This window comes from Zootoca vivipara, chromosome 7, assembly GCF_963506605.1.
Source record: "Zootoca vivipara chromosome 7, rZooViv1.1, whole genome shotgun sequence".
Classification (NCBI taxonomy): domain Eukaryota; kingdom Metazoa; phylum Chordata; class Lepidosauria; order Squamata; family Lacertidae; genus Zootoca; species Zootoca vivipara.
In genome coordinates this window covers 47,716,835-47,736,379 of record NC_083282.1, presented here as the reverse complement: position 1 = coordinate 47,736,379, position 19,545 = coordinate 47,716,835, and the positions used below count along the sequence as shown (strand labels likewise).

General features: G+C 42.1%; 1 protein-coding gene across 1 annotated transcript; it reads right to left on the bottom strand.

Annotated features, from left to right (window-relative positions):
• Positions 1-1,177: 1,177 nt before the first annotated feature.
• On the bottom strand, positions 1,178-19,144 carry ADGRE3 (adhesion G protein-coupled receptor E3). The gene is made up of 16 exons (XM_035123526.2): positions 19,117-19,144; positions 16,846-16,902; positions 15,816-15,875; positions 14,573-14,695; positions 13,495-13,574; positions 11,387-11,465; positions 10,152-10,271; positions 8,974-9,173; positions 8,128-8,298; positions 6,506-6,700; positions 6,127-6,362; positions 5,219-5,285; positions 4,140-4,231; positions 3,154-3,322; positions 2,349-2,444; positions 1,178-1,231 (listed from the first exon to the last, which is right to left on the bottom strand). The coding sequence occupies exons 1-16, from the start codon at positions 19,142-19,144 to the stop codon at positions 1,178-1,180; spliced, it is 1,827 nt and encodes a 608-aa protein (XP_034979417.2).
• Between the last annotated feature and the right edge of the window lie 401 nt (positions 19,145-19,545).

The following is a 19,545-nucleotide window of genomic DNA, read 5'->3' as shown; positions in this document are numbered from 1 at the left end:
TATTAATAATGCATAGCAACTACTGTGCAATACAGTGTGAGATACAGGCACTCCTCATGCAGGAAGGAGGACCTTGTTGCCCTCCATATGCTGTTGGACTATGGCCAATGCTCAGGGATTATGGGAGTTGTAGTCCAGCAACATCTGGAGGGCCACAGGTTCCCCATACCTGCCCTCATTGGTAATCACATGTTGCCATAAACTGGCTAGAGGGGATAGGACTGTGTCTCCTTGTTCTCCCATTAGTTTATCTTAGTTATCCTCATATTCATCTCAGAAGGCAGACCAGTATGATTTGGAAAGTGGAGTCTATAATTAGTTGGTGCTCCTAATAATCCATTCACATTCATTGGAATCAAAGCACATTGGAATCCTGGACTGAAAAGGGCCAGTTTCCAAGCAGATTACCCACATGTGTACTGGTCCTAGATAACACTGAATTGGCATTGGGAAAGAGTTAGATGAATCGCTCATTAGATCAAGGGGATTGACCTCTAAAGTCCATCCATGCAAAGCCCCAATGCAGTCCAATATATCCATTCACGATCTTCATTTATCACACATTTCAACAACCCAAGCACACACTCAAGGATCACCATGTGTGTGTGTGTGTGTGTGTGTGTGTGTGTGTGTGAGAGAGAGAGAGAGAGAGAGAGAGAGAGAGAGAGAGAGAGAGAGAGAGAGAGAGAGAGATTGCCAATAGTGTGCTGCTGCCAAGGCACTACTGAGCAGCTCCAATAATAGTGATGTATTCTCTCTGCAGTGTTTCTTCAATCCATTGCTTTCTTAAGAGCTCACACTGTCCCATCGAAAATTGAATGTGCAAGAGGAATGTTAGAGATCTAGAAAAGATATTGGTGTTTTTTTTTAAAGTTACAGAGAGAAAATGCTAATAGCAATAGGAAATGTCTTGGAGTTCAGCATCTGCATGGTTCTGGAATCCTGGTACATCGAAAAGATGAGAGCATCTTGACTACATGGAGGTACTCTTGTGGTGGAAAGGGAGCGTCTTCTTCTATGTTACGTCTACAAAAATGCAAAATAATCTTTTCTTTAAAAAGGATAAGGCAACCAAACAATGAATATTTATCTAGATCTGAAACATTCCTGAAGTCTGTCCAGTTTCATTCTGTTGTACTTTGGACATGGGAGATAGATACCAAAACACGGTACTGGATTATGGCTCTTCCACCTTCTGTTGTTTCCCTGAAGCAGTGCTTTCCTCATTTTTCTGGAAAATAAAAAATCCATTATTTAACGTTTGCAGCAGTTTGTGATATATAAGCATTGCACGGGGCAAAATTCAGAACAGGAGAGTCTGCCTAGCTTTAACATAGGCTGGATCGAGACACATCAAAGAAGTGTTTCAGTCAAACATGTTGTAAACTTCATAAAGGGAAATCACATCAATGAAAGACGGGACTCCACATCGCCATCTGGCGTCACAGTGTTATAACACATATAAAGTGCTTTTTCTTTACGGATGTAGCTGAATCCATAGAAATCTACCAGCCATCTTCACCTTTCAGAAGCTAATTATATGTTTTCAGCATTTATTTGAAAGAGCAACATTATATGGGAATCAATTTCTATAATTCTTAGGAATGCCTATAACTCCAATTAAAAGTGGCCCGTTTTAGAACTGTAACTGATAAAAGCCAGCTAACACCTCTCATGGAGTTTGTATACACACTTAGGGTAGATATGTAAAAGACTCGTTTATCATTATATTCTGGGAATAATTCATGTTCTTATGTAGCTGCATTGTTTTATACTTTGTTAGGTCCAGTCGCGGACGACTCTGGGGTTGTGTGCTCATCTCGCTCTATAGGCCAAGGGAGCCATCATTTGTCCGCAGACAGCTTCCGGGTCATGTGGCAAGCATGACTAAGCCGCTTCTGGCGAAACCAGAGCAGTGCACGGAAACACCATTTACCATCCCGCCGGAGCGGTACCTATTTATCTACTTGCACTTTGACGTGCTTTCGAACTGCTAGGTTGGCAGGAGCAGGGACCAAGCAACGGGAGCTCACCCCGTCGCGGGGATTCGAAACGCCAACCTTCTGATTGGCAAGCCCTAGGCTCAGTGGTTTAACCCACAGCGCCACCTGCATCCCCCCTGGATGTCTTATGATCGTATTATAAAGTAGTTGTGTTCTATGTTATAAAGCAAGTACTGCTAGGAGTTGATTCTTTTTTTGTTTTCCATTATATTTCTTACCAATATTTTTTTGGGTGTGGTGCAAACAAATTTTTATTCTGAAAGTGTGGCCCAGATGGGAAACAGAAAAGAGAACCACTGTCACAAATTGGCTTGCTAAAAACTCTGAATCGTGTATTTGTCTTACCATTGCACTGCTGACAGGGAAAGAAGTCATAGTCATCTCAGAAACAGGTGGGATATCTTTCTTCCAGCAAATCAATTGCCAGTATGTTTCTCTCACCTGAGAATCCAGATACAAAGCCACTAGTAAGAACTGTCTGCTCTGCCAGTGTAAACACTAACTTGCCTCTCCTCACATGATGCTGAGTGACATAGTGGGAGAACAAACCTTTCTACCCTCCCCATTTAATTGCTCTATAACACATTTCTTTCCAACTTCTATTATTTCCTTCGAGGTGTGTCCAATCCATTTATTTTCTCCCCTCTGCCCCACTCTCACTCCACCTTTCCTTGCTCCACTATGATATATGCTCTTTCTTCTTTAGTAATTCAGCTTTCGCAGCAGTGACCATCAAATTTCTCTCTTGCACTGCCTTCTTTGATACCCATCTTCAGTCTAGGTGGAGGAAGCAGAGGAGAAGGTGCTGCTCGCCTGTCTGCCCACTCACAGCACACGCACTGCTTCAAACGGTGCTTTTGATTAAAAAGATGGGACCCTGTATACTGAAATCAATGTGCATTTACAGCACTGATCTGCTCAGGATCTCTTGTCAAATCGACACTGACATTTTCACTCTTTCTTTGGAGTGAAGTAAGACTGGGAGGAGCAATGAACCATTGTTTGTGTATAGATCAGGGGCTCAAAAATACAGCATTTTAGACTGTATTTAGACTTTATAGTTCACTATGTTTTATCTTATAAACTAGAGCCCCACATTTTATTGAATGTTGCTTGTCTATGTGCTGCCCTCTCTTGTTCCGTACATTACCTTCTTGTTCAGCAAGCAGTGCACCAGGAAGATGAAGATTCCCTGCACACTGTTGGTGACTGTGAACAGGTATGCCATTACGTCAGCCAGAGGGCCAAACTGAAAGAGGCCTAGACACCAAGTCACGCCCAGGATGAATACATGGGCCATTGCCTTAAATGTCAGTGACCTACAAAAGAGGAAGGTAACAGCACTGATGTCATGAAAAGGTAAAGGCTGTACTGGGAAGTCATATTATCTGAACGACTTCCACAAACCCTCCAAGTGTCTCTATTTTCCAAGGACATCCCTGATTTAGAGGCATCCCTGATTTGATCCCAGACTGTCCCTCTTTTCCTTGTTGTTGTTGTTGTTTAGTCGTTTAGTCGTGTCCGACTCTTCGTGACCCCATGGACCATAGCACGCCAGGCACTCCTGTCTTCCACTGCCTCCCGCAGTTTGGTCAAACTCATGCTCGTAGCTTCGAGAACACTGTCCAACCATCTTTTCCTTAGGATGTCCCTATTTTCATGGATAAATGTTGGAGGGTATGGAGTTATTTGACTCCCAAGCTGTCTGAAGGCAATCATATATAGGAAAGGTTTTTTTTAAAAAAAAGTTTAATGTTTTATTGTGTTTTTATACAGTATATGTTGAAAGCTGCCCAGAGTGGCTGGGGCAACCCAGTCAGATGTGGGGGGTATAAATTGTAAAATTATCCTTATGGAATGGGCTGTTCCTATTTTCATAGGAGAAATGTTGGAGAGTATGCTTCCAGACTACCCTCTTCTCAGTGGTTGTCCTTGAAAGTACATGTTCTTCACTCATGTTTAGTGGAAGGGAATCAGAGGTTTCACAATACCGGAGGGGAAGGGGACAAGGTATGGGGACTGACAGTTAAGATTTGCTGAAATGTTCCAGCAAGTCAGGTGCCTGTCACCAAACCCAAATTTTTAATCACTGCAACTGGGCAGCTAGAGTCTGCACTGCTATGTATTTTGTTTTACCTGGTATTTCTGAGGGTAGATATGTCTGAATTGAGAGATGCAAGCTTCTCGCGCAAGATCTTCAGAATAAGACAGAAAAACACAATGTTGACCTGCGAAAGAAAAAAATAATTTGAGGAAGAATCAAAAGTGTTCCACTGGGAAATGTGAAGCTCATAAAAAGATTTCTTTTCCTTTAGCAGCTATAAAGCAGGGAGATGTTCAGCAAGCCTAGGATGGTCTGTTCTAGGATAAGAACTCCTTTCTGGAAACACAGAGAACCGCTACCTGTCACTGGAGACAATACTGATATAGGAAGTTGGGTTTCTTCCCTCTGTAGAGGACTCTGCACCTTTCTTCACAACCATTGGAGAATGTCTTCTGAGGAATACAGTAATTGTGCAAGTTGACTAACTCTAATTAAATTTACCGTAATTCACCCCTTTTTGTAGAATTTGAATTAGTACTCTGTTTTCTTCTGTTTCTTTTCCTAGAGTTGATTCTATTAAATGATTCCTTTTATCCATTGTTTAAGAGACTGAGAGCTATTTTTACCGACCACAATTATGGCACAGACAGGTCCCAGGAAGCTCGAGATAAAACTGGTGATTGTATAACCTTCTCCCAAATATTGTGAAAAACCAATCAGGATGACATTTCAATGAACAAACTCTCTGGAAGTCACTTTAGTTCACATCCAGTTTCTAAATGAGTGATGCAGATTCACTGTCAGTTTGAAAAAGTTTCTCGTGGCATTGCAAAATTATTTCTAGCCCATATCAGTGTAGTAAAAGGGAGCTATTGCACAGTATTGATAACTAATTAAACTGAAGGCATGAGGGCAAATATAGAAGGAACTCTCAGGGCTCTTGAGGGAAATACAAGGTTGCAGTGTCTTTCAAGTATTAGATGAAGCCAAAGACCTGGCCTAGATCTGGCTGACAACAAGAATGATGAATTCTGTCCCTCAGCCCATGAAATATTTCCTTTCCTTTAGCAATTATAAAGCAGGGAGATGTTCAACAAGCAGTCTGTGTTTTCTTGTGTTTTTGTCCCATTTTCCTGTTTTTTTTTAGAGAATGAGAGCTATTTTTACTGACCATGATTATGGCACAGACAGGTCCCAGGAAGCTCCAGATAAAACCTTTCTCATGGTTAAGCCAGCAGCTAAGGAAAAAGAAATACCATCAACATAACTTTTGGGAAACCCACAAGCACCAAAACTGCAGTTTCACCTGAAAACATGGCTACATATTTATAACATTATAGCCTACATTCATTGCTCACTCAGCCTGTTTTTTCCCCTACCTAGTCCACACACAAAGACTGGACCTTTTGCTGGATCATGCCTATGTTGTGGGCTGCTATTGACCAGAAAGTTAGCCCTTGACACCTTGGTTAAACTAAAGAGCCCCTAGAATTTAACATTATTTATAGCCTGGATCTGCACTGAACATGTAAGATGAATCATAATAATGAATCGTGGCTCTTTAGACCTCCAAGAATGAACAGTACAATATAACAATATGCTTAATTAGTGAGATTTTGATCAGACAGTAGAACTGAATCTAAATTTGTACCATTGCTCTATTACAGCTTCCTGTATCTTGATCACCCACTCACAAGGAGTCCAGTTCTGCTGATGAAAATTAGTTCATCATTTGAGAATCACTGGGAATGAAGGACCCCCTCTGGGTCTAGTTACAGAGGCAGGGAACTTACTTGAATGAAAACATCCATAGAAATAACCAGTTTTGGGATTTCCAAATAACTATGTTTAAGACCAGGCATCCCCAAACTGCGGCCCTCCAGATGTTTTGGCCTACAATCCCATGATCCCTAGCTAAGAGGACCAGTGGTCAGGGATGATGGGAATTGTGTCCAAAACATCTGGAGGGCTGAAGTTTGGGGATGCCTGTTTAAGACTGAAATGCAAGCGAAAAGAAGACTTCCAAGGAAGACCTTTGCAGATCCCCCTGCCTCCATATTTTCTAAAACGGACACTTACTGATAATGGGTCCCATATGAGCCAGGTGAAATTGCTGCAGAAATGCCAACAATCATGGCAGGGAGCCCATAGCCACAGAGGTACATGGATATCTTCATGCCCTTGCTGGCACCGCCATAATTTGCCACTTTCAGGTTCTTGACGATGATGAAGAGGTTCACGCCTTCCAAGAACATCCACACAAAACAGGCCAGGAAGAGGTACTGCAGCGTCCCAGCTATGATTGAGCACAGGATCTGGAATGGAAATGAAAGGCGCCCTTTCGTCAGTACTCGGTACTAGATTCCTGTACTGCTTTGGATCAGAGTGCATGACTGGATGGGGTAGTGTGCAGAGTTATCGAGTCTCCCCCATATCCTTCAAGGACACGCCAAAATACCTTGTTGTATGTTTTGTCAATTCCGATTAAGAAGAGGAGGTCAGCAAAGAAGAGGCACAAACTCAGCTGCAGGTGGATGAAGGTGCTGCTGTTTTGGACGGAGCGGCAAAAGAGAAAGGTAACAATGGACAGGAAGAGGCAGATGAGTGAGATGATGAGTCCAATGTAGCTGATAATGGAGAGAATCAGAGCTCCCTGTAACACAGGACAGTTGCTCTCAGAACCAAAAACTGACTTTTGATAAGCAAGGGTTTTTTATACTGTATCTAGAAAATTTGGCTTCCATATAAAGGAAGAAAATCTTCAGCTGCTTAAAATCTCTTTAGTGATCCAATGTTGGAAATTAAGTGATGCTGAGCACCTTGCTGAAATGGCATAAAATATATTATAAATGCAATAGTTATGTATTAAATGCAATATAAATTAATGACATAATTAATCTGGAAATATACACACACAGAGAGAGGGCGGGGGAGAGCTTTACTGTGGCCCATAGACCCAAAATACACAGCACAACAACAGTATATATCAACAGTTATTAAGATGTAAAATCGGCCTTGCTAGCCAACAGAGGAGCTTTATAGCCTTTACATACTGATTTCAGATTTCAGAATGATAGCTAAACATTTGCTAGCATTGTTAACACAATTTAAAGAGATTAGAATCTCAATTTTCTCCCATGTCCTATAGACCTTTAGTGCCACTGATTTTACTTCAATCACAGTTCAAATTAAATATGGAGGCTTCTCCTCAGGAGCCAGAACTGGAGAATTTGGGAGGGATCACAAGACAATTCACACATTTGTACATCATTCATTAGTCCAGGGATAGGGAAGCCATGGCCTCCAGCCATTGTTCCACTAAACTCTCATCCTTCTTGTCTGTCGGCAGACTGAGACTGATGGGAGGTGAAGTCCAGTCAATCATAAAACCACACATTTTTTTAAAAAAAGAATGCATGAAAAGTGTGCATTTAAACTGTATTCATTATGTAACACATTTTACTTTACCTTAAAAAGCACTTTTTACCATAAAAACATGCATTTCCCCAGTTTTGCACATTTAAATTGTGTGATCTGATGGTGCATTCTATCCACTAAAAGCTCAGGACTGTTGTCTTGGGACTGTCCACTAAGCCCCACATGACCAGCAAAGCTGAAAAAAAATAAAATCTACCACATCCGCTACCAATCCAGTGCGGCAGATTGGGGATACTCTTCTTGCTATTAATGAGTTTTAACCATTGAAGTGCAGCCATTTTAATTGTTATTCTCATGGGTGTGATTCTCCACCATTAACCCTGGTGTAGCTTCACTAACCGTTCGAATACTTTATTGGGAATTCTGGGGGCAAACCTATAATGTTCAATCTGGACTTAGCAAGATGAAAAATGAATGAATGGGCACTATACGCACTATAAATTTAAAGGATATTTAAAGCACCATACTGTCCCAGGCTACCATTCAGAGCTACCCTTTAACAGGGTTCCTTAGGAGAAGTCATGTGCTTGGAATGCGCTTTAAATGCATGATGTGGAAGCAGCCACTGTGACTTAGGGCCTGGTCTTTCGCTCTTTCCTCCAACAGGGAACTAAGATATTGCCAGGCCTAAGTCTGACTTACCTGCTTGGGAGTGGGGGCCATCAGCACAGCAAAGTTGGACAGGTACTGACAGCTGCATTCAGAATGAGTGCTGTTAGACTGGATGAGATGGCAGCCCTCAGGGGACCAGGCACCACTTCTGCTTGCAGAGTCCCAGTGGACACAAACCGCTTTTTCCTGGGGAATTTTATTCTGCAAGAAAGGGGAAGGGTTGGAGGAAGATGGGGAGAAAGTCCACTGAAAGCTATGCGTCTTTCTGATGCAAAGAATAGGAGCCGCAAAGTAAGATTAACGGGTAATGAATACATGACAAGTAAAAGGAACTGTGTATATAACCGCATTTCCTTTAAAAAAAAAAAAAAGATTTCATTGAGACTTTTCATAATACATTAGAATAAAAAAACAAACTAATCCAAACAAAAATAAAAACAGAGAAGAAACTCTTATCCCATTCAGAAAGAGGTGAACTCCCCCAGCTCTCACCTGGGAGCTTCCCTTTCTTCTCCCAGCCTCCCACCCTGAGAGATCTTCCCTTCCCTGCTTCTTGCACAGGGTCCTTCACCTGGGGTTGCCATATTTTAAAAAGTGAAAATCTGGACACAAAAGTTGCTGAGATTTTTTTTGGCAAAGTTGTTGAGCCTCCAACCTTTTTATTTCCATCACTCAGTCAGTTCAATATATCTCTCCATTTATTCATTATTTTCAATAGTCCCAAATTGATATTTTCCAGGTTTCTCCTCCTCCTCCTCCTCTTCCTCCTCCTCCTCCGTCTTCCATTTAAATTCCAGCATTTCTCCAAAAGATGCTTGGAGACTGGGGATAGAAAAAATATGTTTGACATTTCCCGTATAGAATTTGTTTACATACCGCAAGGTGTTGAAAAGTGAGGTTGACAGGACTGGAAATATTCATTGTCCAACTGCTGGTAGAAGCACTTAGCACCCTGGAGTTCAAATGGAAACTTTTTTCCAGATTTCCGCTGCTCTGCCAAGTTTCATCCTGCAGAAATGTCCCATTCAGGAGTGTTTCCAGCCCACTGTAGGATATAAAAGCCGCAGCGACAGGGCCTACAAGAGATGGACTAAGGGAAGTTCCTAAAACACACCACACATTGCCTGGGTGGAATTTAGACACATGTTTTTAAAAAAGCTGTGAAAATACTTTTTAATATATATATATAATTTGCCATAAGCTCACCAGTGCCATCTAGTGTCACATTTGTAGAAAGCACTTAAAACTCACTTAAAATGTTATATTTACAGCTGTATAGCTGAGTCCTTATATACTGGTAGGTAACAAAAGGATCAGTGTACAAACACACATTTACTTCTGTTTGCTGGAATAGGGTGCTACAGGAGTGAGAATCTACTCATCCTTAGACTGTTCCATGCATATGTACTTCTTGCAAACCTCTAATATTAACCAACTTGATATGCACCTTCTGGTCCAATGTGCAGATCTGAGCTTAAAAACCCACTGTTTTTGCACTTATCAAAGGTTCTGACAAAGTCTTAAGCTCCAAAAACATATTGAGATGCATTTGAAATACAGATTTTGAGAGAAAATGTATTTTAAAATCAAATGAAAATGTGAATTCTTGTATGGATTTTAAGAAAATAACAAATTGCTGATGAAAGTAGAACTGAGATCAAATAGATATCAGAGAACACATGCAAAAGTAAGGTATACTCGAAATAGACCAATTCACCCAGCCTTGGGAGACTGAGAAACAATGGCTAGTGCAAGGTCACCTGGCAAGTTTAATGGCTGAGGTGAGATTTCAACCTGGATGACACTCAAGCTACCATGCCACATACTTGAGGACTGGCCCTTCAGCTACAATATATAACAAATAAATGCTGTGCTTTGTTATTTCTAAGAAATACAGATCCTTATGGCACCAATAGTCAATGAGGTTGGTCCAAAGTAAATGGTAAAGATAGTAAAGACTTTTATGTGGGTGAAGAAAGAGAATTATGCGAGATATGAATTGTGCCATTCATATCTTGAACAAGTGTTATCTGAGAAATGAGCAGAAACTGTACCTTGGTTGGTCCTGTCAATCACTGCTCTGGGATCAATAGCTATTTGGTCTCCTTGAGCTTCTAACTGGATAGTTTTGATTTTTAAAATGTCCTCTTCATTAATGATGCGTGTTTGGATCACTACAATGGGCAAAAAGGGGACTTTAGTTCCTGGATACATATCATGGTGGCTAACTATGGGTTTGACCAGTTGCTAAGTTTACAGCCCAATAAGCATTTTTTTAATTCATTTTTTTATGTTAGAGCCAACAAATGTCCCCAGTAGCACTTCTGCTCATGAGACACCATATTTTCTCACAGCATTCAATTTGATAAGAAAATCAAAGAGAAAACACCATTTCTACCAAGTATAATTTTTATGTTTCTAGTATTTATATTCTGTTTGCTTTTGTAAAGCAAAAACATGACAGCTAACAAGAAGATACAAATATTGTACTATCCAATTTAAAAGATCCATTGAAATCTGCAAAATGGTCAAAGTGGTGCAATAATATGCAGAGTCTAAAAATACAGCTACAGCGTTAATGGAAGGCCTGTCTCAAAAAAGGATGCATTAATACTTCCTTCTAAGGAATTGTGTGGTTGGGCTCTGAAGGTTATTAAAAACAGTACTTGCCACAACTATCATTTGACAATCCAGAATCAACTCTGAGTTCAAAAGTACATACAGACTGCAAACAGTTTTTCCATAGAAAGCAATAACCCATCCACTACAGGCCACCACCACATAATCACCTCTTGACCACATAAGTTACAAACTACAGTACTGTCGCTTCTATCTTGTCTGGACCTACTCGCAACCTGCTTGTCCTTATCCAGTTTCCCATAGCCTCCACTGAAGCAATAAAGCACGGTGCTCCCAGATCAGGCATAGGCAAACTCAACCCTTCAGATATTTTGAGACTACAATTCCCATCATCCCTGACCACTGGGTCCTGTTAGCTAGAGATGATGGGAGTTGTAGTCCCAAAACATCTGGAGGGCCAAGTTTGCCTATGCCTGTCCCAGATCCATAACAAAGACAAACATATAGAGAGACATTAACACAGTTGCCAAAAGTGATGTCTTAGGGACTCCACTCCAGATTTATGTAGGGTTTACTTCGTAAGTAGAAGTACCACTGTAATAGTAAACCACAAAGTCTTCCAATAGGAAAGCACAGCTTCTCACAAAGGAGAATCGGTGACCAAATGTCTCTTCATTTCTCACCTGCAAGGAAGCTGTTGCCTAGCTGCCATTTTCACAGATGGATGTAAAGAGTCTGAATGTGGATTTCACCACCGAGCAGTAGAAACTGTTATGATTTAAGTTAACCTAAGGGTAAAAAGAAACCCTGTGTTTTTGGCAGATATCAGTCAACAAAGAAATATAATCAGGCACCTGTATATTTGTTCAGATTGGCACTGGATGGTGTGTGAAGGTTTGATATTCTCCCAGGCATGAGCAGAAAATCTTTTGCTTGCTAGCAAGGTTATGCTTAAAATTCTACAAGGCAGGCTTAGGCAGTATGTGGACCGAGAACTCCCAGAAGTGCAAGCTGGATTTCGAAAGGGCAGAGGAACCAGAGACCAAATAGCAAACATGCGCTGGATTATGGAGAAAGCTAGAGAGTTCCAGAAAAACGTCTACTTCTGCTTCATTGACTATGCAAAAGCCTTTGACTGTGTCGACCACAGCAAACTATGGCAAGTTCTTAAAGAAATGGGAGTGCCTGATCACCTCATCTGTCTCCTGAGAAATCTCTATGTGGGACAAGAAGCTACAGTTAGAACTGGATATGGAACAACGGATTGGTTCAAAATTGGGAAAGGAGTACGACAAGGTTGTATATTGTCTCCCTGCTTATTTAACTTATATGCAGAATTCATCATGCGAAAGGCTGGACTAGATGAATCCCAAACCGGAATTAAGATTTCTGGAAGAAATATCAACAACCTCAGATATGCAGATGACACAACCTTGATGGCAGAAAGCGAGGAGGAATTAAAGAACCTTTTAATGAGGGTGAAAGAGGAGAGCGCAAAATATGGTCTGAAGCTCAACATCAAAAAAACCAAGATCATGGCCACTGGTCCCATCACCTCCTGGCAAATAGAAGGGGAAGAAATGGAGGCAGTGAGAGATTTTACTTTCTTGGGCTCCTTGATCACTGCAGATGGTGACAGCAGTCACGAAATTAAAAGACGCCTGCTTCTTGGGAGAAAAGCAATGACAAACCTAGACAGCATCTTAAAAAGCAGAGACATCACCTTGCCGACAAAGGTCCGTATAGTTAAAGCTATGGTTTTCCCAGTAGTGATGTATGGAAGTGAGAGCTGGACCATAAAGAAGGCTGATCGCCGAAGAATTGATGCTTTTGAATTATGGTGCTGGAGGAGACTCTTGAGAGTCCCATGGACTGCAAGAAGATCAAACCTATCCATTCTTAAGGAAATCAGCCCTGAGTGCACCCTGGAAGGACAGATCGTGAAGCTGAGGCTCCAATACTTTGGCCACCTCATGAGAAGAGAAGAATCCTTGGAAAAGACCCTGATGTTGGGAAAGGTTGAGGGCACAAGGAGAAGGGGACGACAGAGGACAAGATGGTTGGACAGTGTTCTCGAAGCTATGAACATGAGTTTGACCAAACTGCGGGAGGCAGTGCAAGACAAGAGTGCCTGGCGTGCTATGGTCCATGGGGTCACGAAGAGTCGGACACGACTAAACGACTAAACAACAACAACTAGTGGTGTAGTGGTTGAACTAGGATTAGGGAGACCCACTTCACCATGAAACTCACTAGGAGAGCTTGGTCAGCCACTGGGCAAATCTCACACACATTCAAAGCACATTATTTTCTCCAAATAATCCTTGGAACTTCACGCTCACAGAGCTACAATTCCAGACATGCTTAACAAACTGTTGTTCCCATTTTCTTTCAGTCAATTTACCTCACAGAGATGCTCTGAGGATAAAATGGGAAGAGGGAGAACCACATATACCATGCTAAACTTCTTAGAAAACATTGGCATATAAAATATATACACCACATAATTGCACAAATCACACAAATGTCAATCACACAAATTATTGCTGAAATGTTAGCACACTTTCATTCTGCTGGGGTGTGGGGAAAATGAATCAGTTTACATTTTTGAGTCTTTGGTTTGCTGTCCTGAGATGAAGGAAGTGAGAATGGAAAAAGTCAGGAAGGATTTTGCTTTACAGTTTCCTTTTCAAACTATGCCAGCTGTATCAATCCTGCTAGTCCATGTTTAGATAAGTTGGAAGAGTGGACAACACACCAAAAGCATGAACATCTTGATTCAGGAAGTAGATTAATTTCACATATATAACAACTTACCTTTGGTTTTGTTGCACTGAAACACAGCCTTACACTGGCATTTTGTCTTGCAATATCTGGTTGGCAATGGAAGGGAATCTCTGCAAAGGAAAACAATCTGCACAACTACTATGCATGTAAGGTGTTCATGTAAACCTGTAATATTTGTGTACTTGCTGGGGGGGGGTGTCCACATATTATTTCCCCATTGCTTTTGTCTGATCCAAATTTTCAAGGTTGTTGGCTAGAACTCTTCTAGTTATTTGAGGGTATTAGACTCGGGTCTAAATGAGTTCAGGTTTATCAGTGCTAAATACTCACTGCTTTTAGTATGCATCATAGAATAGAATCATAGAATTGTAGAGGTGGAAGGGACCCTGAGGATCATCTAGTCCCACCCCCTGCAATACAGAAATATGCAGCTGTCCCATATGGGGATCAAACCTGTGACCTTGGTGTTATCAGCACCATGCTCTAACCAACTGGGCAGAAATAGTTATTTTGGGGGGGGGGGCTTATTTCCAGTTCTCATTACAAACTAAGTTTATACAATTTATCCTTAAATTGTAGGTATGATATAAATATTTTAAAAATGGAATTAAGAAAGCTTCTACACTGTCATTATTGTGCAGATGGGAGTCATTTGCCCAGAGGCAAATTTAAGTTGCACAATGAAAATGGATTTGGTGCTCTTGTGCAAACGCACTTCCATTTTTTTAAAAAAAATATAGACTTTTGGGGATAAAGAAAGGGAAAGGAAGATGCATTGGAAAGTATGGAATAACGATTGATTGATGTGACATCATATTAGTGTGATGCTATGCATGTGTATTCAAAAGTAAGATAATTTTAGTTCAGTGGAACTTCTTTCCATTTAATTGCCTAAAGGATTGCAGACTCAAACATTAATGTGCAAGGAAAGCATGTGGGGGGAGTTGGGGCTAAAAATCCATTGTTTGTGGACAGAAAGCACATGGTAGCAGTAATGGACTGTTGCCATTGATCATGACATTAGCCATGACTGAAAATTACATTGCCATTTGTTACGCTATGGTGCAAGAATATGCTGTTTAAAGGAACTGAAAATTAATACACTTACTCTCACAACTGATCTGTGTGGTTCCCAAGGATGTCACTTTCCTAGATACAACCCTGTAGCCTTCTTCACAGACTATGCCACTGCCATTGAAGTCCGTGTCTTCCTCATGCCCAGTAAAGAAACCTAGGAAAATAAAAAGTGTGTTTCAAGGGCAGAAATGGTACCCTCTTTCATCCAAATTCACCCAGAAGTGGTCTGCTTGACAAGAACTTAGGAAGGTGTGGACAACCAGAGAATAGTTACGTCACAAGTGCAGAAGCAGTACTAACTAGTGCAATGACTTTCATCCGAAATGGCAACAATCATAGGCTCTATGCAATATTTTCGGACCATCCTTATTTTATACTGCCTTGGTTCCCTCTGAATAAATGTCAGCTTTTGGTTAAGTCATAGTGAGAGGATAGAGGGCAGCAGATGACCACAAGCAATGAGCAGCAATTGAGGGGATCTGGGATCCACACAAGGCCTCACAGGGTGGGGGACTCTCCTTCACTGGTTGTTCTTAAGCAGAAGTTGGATGGTCATCTGTCATGGATGCTTTAGATAGAGACTCCCGCATTGTAGGGGGCTCGACAAGGTGACCCTTGGGGTCCCTTCCAACTCTACGATTCTATGGTGGTCCTGGCAGTTGAGTCACAGTGGCAGATGAATCGGACCGTCCTGCTTTACCCAGCATGAGCCAGTGACAATGGTGGACCACGGCTGCACTTAGCGCTACTGGCAAGTCAGCAAGCATGTGTCCAAATAATGTTGCATGGAGTGCCTGTCAATATGGCAAGAGGCCAGGAAAAGTCTCTTACATTTGATAGGAAAAGTAGCACTTGCTTCATCTCAGTCCCACAATTGCTCCAAGGGGCGGTTCCCATGTATATTCGCTTGTCTTTAAATATCTGGCAGCTTAATGACAGCTATCCTTGAGACTGAGAATCCTAATCTGGCAATCCTGTACCTGGTTTTGCTATGTTTTAATATTTAAATTTTAAATGCTGCTTAGTCAATGGATTTTTTTGCAGCCGGTTCTATGGCAATCAAATTCAAGTCAATGCTCTACTAATCTACAGCAATCTACACTGTGCTATGAGGTCACTTGCATATGCATGGACTTTATATGCTGATTTATAACAGGTGCAATTGCTGTGTTGGCGTCTGTCCAGTGTCTGGCCCCACTCCATGGTGCTATGTGCACTATTCAGTTTATTTAGCATATGATTTGCTAATGCTGCAGATATGGTCCAAAATGTACCTTTCGATTCCAGAAGAATCCAATATGCAGCAGGGGGCTGTTGATGTGGACCAAGAGTTCCTATTAAAAAAGAAGAAGGATTTTTATAACTTTCTTTTTTTTTTACTTACTTACATAAAGGTAAAGGTACCCCTGACCATTAGGTCCAGTCGTGACCGACTCTGGGGTTGCGCGCTCGTCTCGCATTATTGGCCGAGGGAGCCGGCATATAGCTTCCAGGTCATGTGGCCAGCATGACAAAGCCGCTTCTGGCAAACCAGAGCAGCACATGGAAACGCCATTTACCTTCCCGCTGTAGCGGTTCCTATTTATCTACTTGCATTTTGACGTGCTTTCGAACTGCTAGGTTGGCAGGAGCTGGGACCAAGCAACGGGAGCTCACTCCGTCACAGGGATTCGAACCTCCGACCTTCTGATCAGCAAGCTCTAGGCTCAGTGGTTTAACCACAGCGCCACCTGGGTCCCACTTACTTACATACATATGTGTATTATACAAAATTGAAAATGGTGAAAACAGGAAGCTGCTGAACAAGGTAGCCTCTCTCAGAGATGATGAGTTAACCACAGAGGCACTTTGAGATCGGGGTTGGGGGGGGGGAGGAGTAGACACCACCAACTGGAGGACTGCCGCTACTGCCACTGGGAGAAGCCGTCCCTGAAATTCACCAGCATAGTCCCACTTTTGCTGCCAACAAATAGCAAAAATGCTTTGAATGTTCCATAAAAATATGGAGTATACGAACACAGTGACATGGCTGGAATTGCAATAGCCTGTCCCCGTAAGTTCAAGTGAGCTCTATGCAGTGCAGGAGAACGAGCATCCCAGACTGGGCTTTGTAAAACCTTATTTTTCAATCATTTGAAAGCTGCTATGGTTGTGGATAACTTGAGGAAAGGGACAACATGATGAAAAGCAGGCTTTCACTGCAAAGAAAATGAGCTGGCAGAGATACACTGCATCACGGCCGCAGTAACTTAAGTTATCACCGACCTTCCCTCCCCATCCCACAGCAGATGAAGTAATTTCTACCTTTTACATTTTTGAGGATGAGAAATCCGGAGATAATCCTGTGAAAAATGATGGATCCTGGGATAAACACCAAAATAAATTTGTGTTAAAAAAAATCACCTGTTTGCTGGGATAGAAAACCCTGTATTGATTCTTTTAGCAGAACATTGCTGAGATAGCAAATGCTTGGAAATTAAGCAAAAAGATGTCTAAAGCAAAAAAGTCTTCCTCACAAAATTGAATGCATTCATTCTCAAAATGCCAAAGAGTCCTTTGCATACTGAAATAGGTATCCTTCAAATATTCCCTGGTTGTTGTTTTTCTGGAAGGGGCTGTAACTCCCTGCCTCCTCCTCCTCCTTAATCGTAGAATCATAGAATGGTGCAGTCGAAAGGGAGCATGAGGGTCATTTTCTAGCGCCCCTGCAATACAGGGAACTTTTGCCCAACATGGGACTCAAATCCAAGACCCCAAAATCAAGTATCATGCTTTACCAAGTGAGCTATTGGGAGAGCCTGGTGTTTAACACAGTGCCAAAGAGTACAGTCCACCAACGCAAAGATTTCTCCTAGTGTGCTGGAAAGTCCTCCCTCCCTCTCTCCTCCCCCCACATGCCCCCTGGGGCTATTCTGGGGGTTTCCCCAAACCTCCAAAGCAGATGCTGGGGGGGGGCTGTGTGGGTGCATGCAGGGGAAGGAAAGGGGTGGAAGTTGAGTTGTGCTAATCCTTGCTGTGGTGCTTTTATTTAGTCAAATTCCACCCAAAATATGTGCCTACAACTTTCGCTGAAAATAGGGTGTGCTGAAGGCTTTGGCTAAATGGTCCTCATTGAAGTTTGTCGTGTTGTGGCCTGATGGAAGTTCTTGCACACGCCAGTCTTAACAGGCACTACCTCAAAATGAGCCACACTGGTTTCTCCCAAGTGCATAGAAGCCCTGGCAGCCTTAACAGCTGGAGGTAGTTTCACAAACAGTGGATACAAGATGGTACCTCAGGTTACAGACGCTTCAGGTTACAGACTCTGCTAACCCAGAAATAGTACCTCGGGTTAAGAACTTTCCTTCAGGATAAGAACAGAAATGGCGCGGCGGCACAGGGGCAGCAGGAGGCCCCATTAGCTAAAGTGGTACCTCAGGTTAAGAACAGTTTCAGGTTAAGAACGGACCTCCAGAATGAATTAAGTTCTTAACCCGAGGTACCACTGTACAGCAGAACATTCTCCCTTGGGCTAGCACCACCCCTACACTGCTCCCATCACAATTCCTTTCTGCCTGCGGATAGACCTGTTGGAGACCAAACTACGGCCATCTCAACGTGGCGTACCAAGATCAGAAAGGATCTTTTCCCCACCCCCACCCCAATGCTCAGTGCGGAACGGATCTATGTTTGCTTTCCTAGAAGATGTTAGGAGCAATCCCAATAGAAACAAACATATTATAAAGATGTGCAAATAATTCAGTTGCAAAACCTTCTTTAAGCAGAGGCTTGACAGGCATATGTCAAGAATGCTTTGATGGTGTTTCCTGCTTGGCAGGGGGTTGGACTGGATGGCCCTTGTGGTCTCTTCCAACTCTATGATTCTATGATTCTGCAATAGATTTTTTTAAAGTGTAAACTTCTACAGTCTTAGACTCAGAAGGAACGAGGCAGTGGCCTTCTCGGTGGCGGCGTCCGCCCTGTGGAACGCCCTCCCATCAGATGTCAAGGAAATAAACAATTATCTGACTTTTAGATGACATCTGGAGGCAGCCCTGTTTAGCGAAGTTTTTAATGTTTGATGTTTTATTGTATTTTTAATATTTTGTTGGAAGCTGCCCAGAGTGGCTAGGGAAACCCAGCCAGATGGGTGGGGTATAAATAAATTATTATTATTATTACTCAAAGAATCATAGAATTTGAAGAGACCCTGAGAGTCATCTAGCCCAACTCCCTACAATGTAGGAATCCTTCCGGGGGGGGGGCTCAAACCACCAACCAGCCAGGCACACTGACTGGCATGTAGATTTCATTTCTATGGGTTGCTCCCTTTTATCTGCCTGCATAAGAAACACCCTTAAACCAAGTCAGACTATTTGTCCGTTTGTTTGTCTGTTCTGACTGACATCAGCTCTGCAGGGTATCAGGAAGAAAAGAGTTATTTCACATTGCCTGCTACTACCTGATCCTCTTAACCGCTGATGACAGGGACCGAGACTGAGTCTTCCACCTCCTATGTGCAAAGCATTTGCTCTCTCTCTGAGCTCTTTCTCCTTGCTTACGTTGGATTTCTTAGCCTAGCAATTTCCTACTCACCCAGAAGGCAGCTAAGTGCCGTCCTCATGGTCTTGTTTGCAGTGAGGTAATGAATGCTTGAGCATATAGGAACTAGGAAATGCTGACAGCAGATGTTTTGAGCAAGTCATCACGTTACTCTACACTTTACATAATGAATATTCAAGTCAAGTGTATTTGGCCTACAGACCATAAACATCAAATAAACTGCAAGAGTATAAGATAAGTGGGGTGGGGTGGGGGACAAAACACCTGCCCCTGCACAAAAGCTGTGCCCTTTTTACAAGAACGTTACAAAATCCAGAAATAGGTAAAAATACAGAAAATTTTGACTAATTTCCCCATCAATAATTGTGATCTAGTTTTGATGGCCACAGCAAAGAAGTTGGTTGTGCATTCCGTGATCTTACCATTGGAATCTGCCATTGAAATGAAAACATAAAATTCATC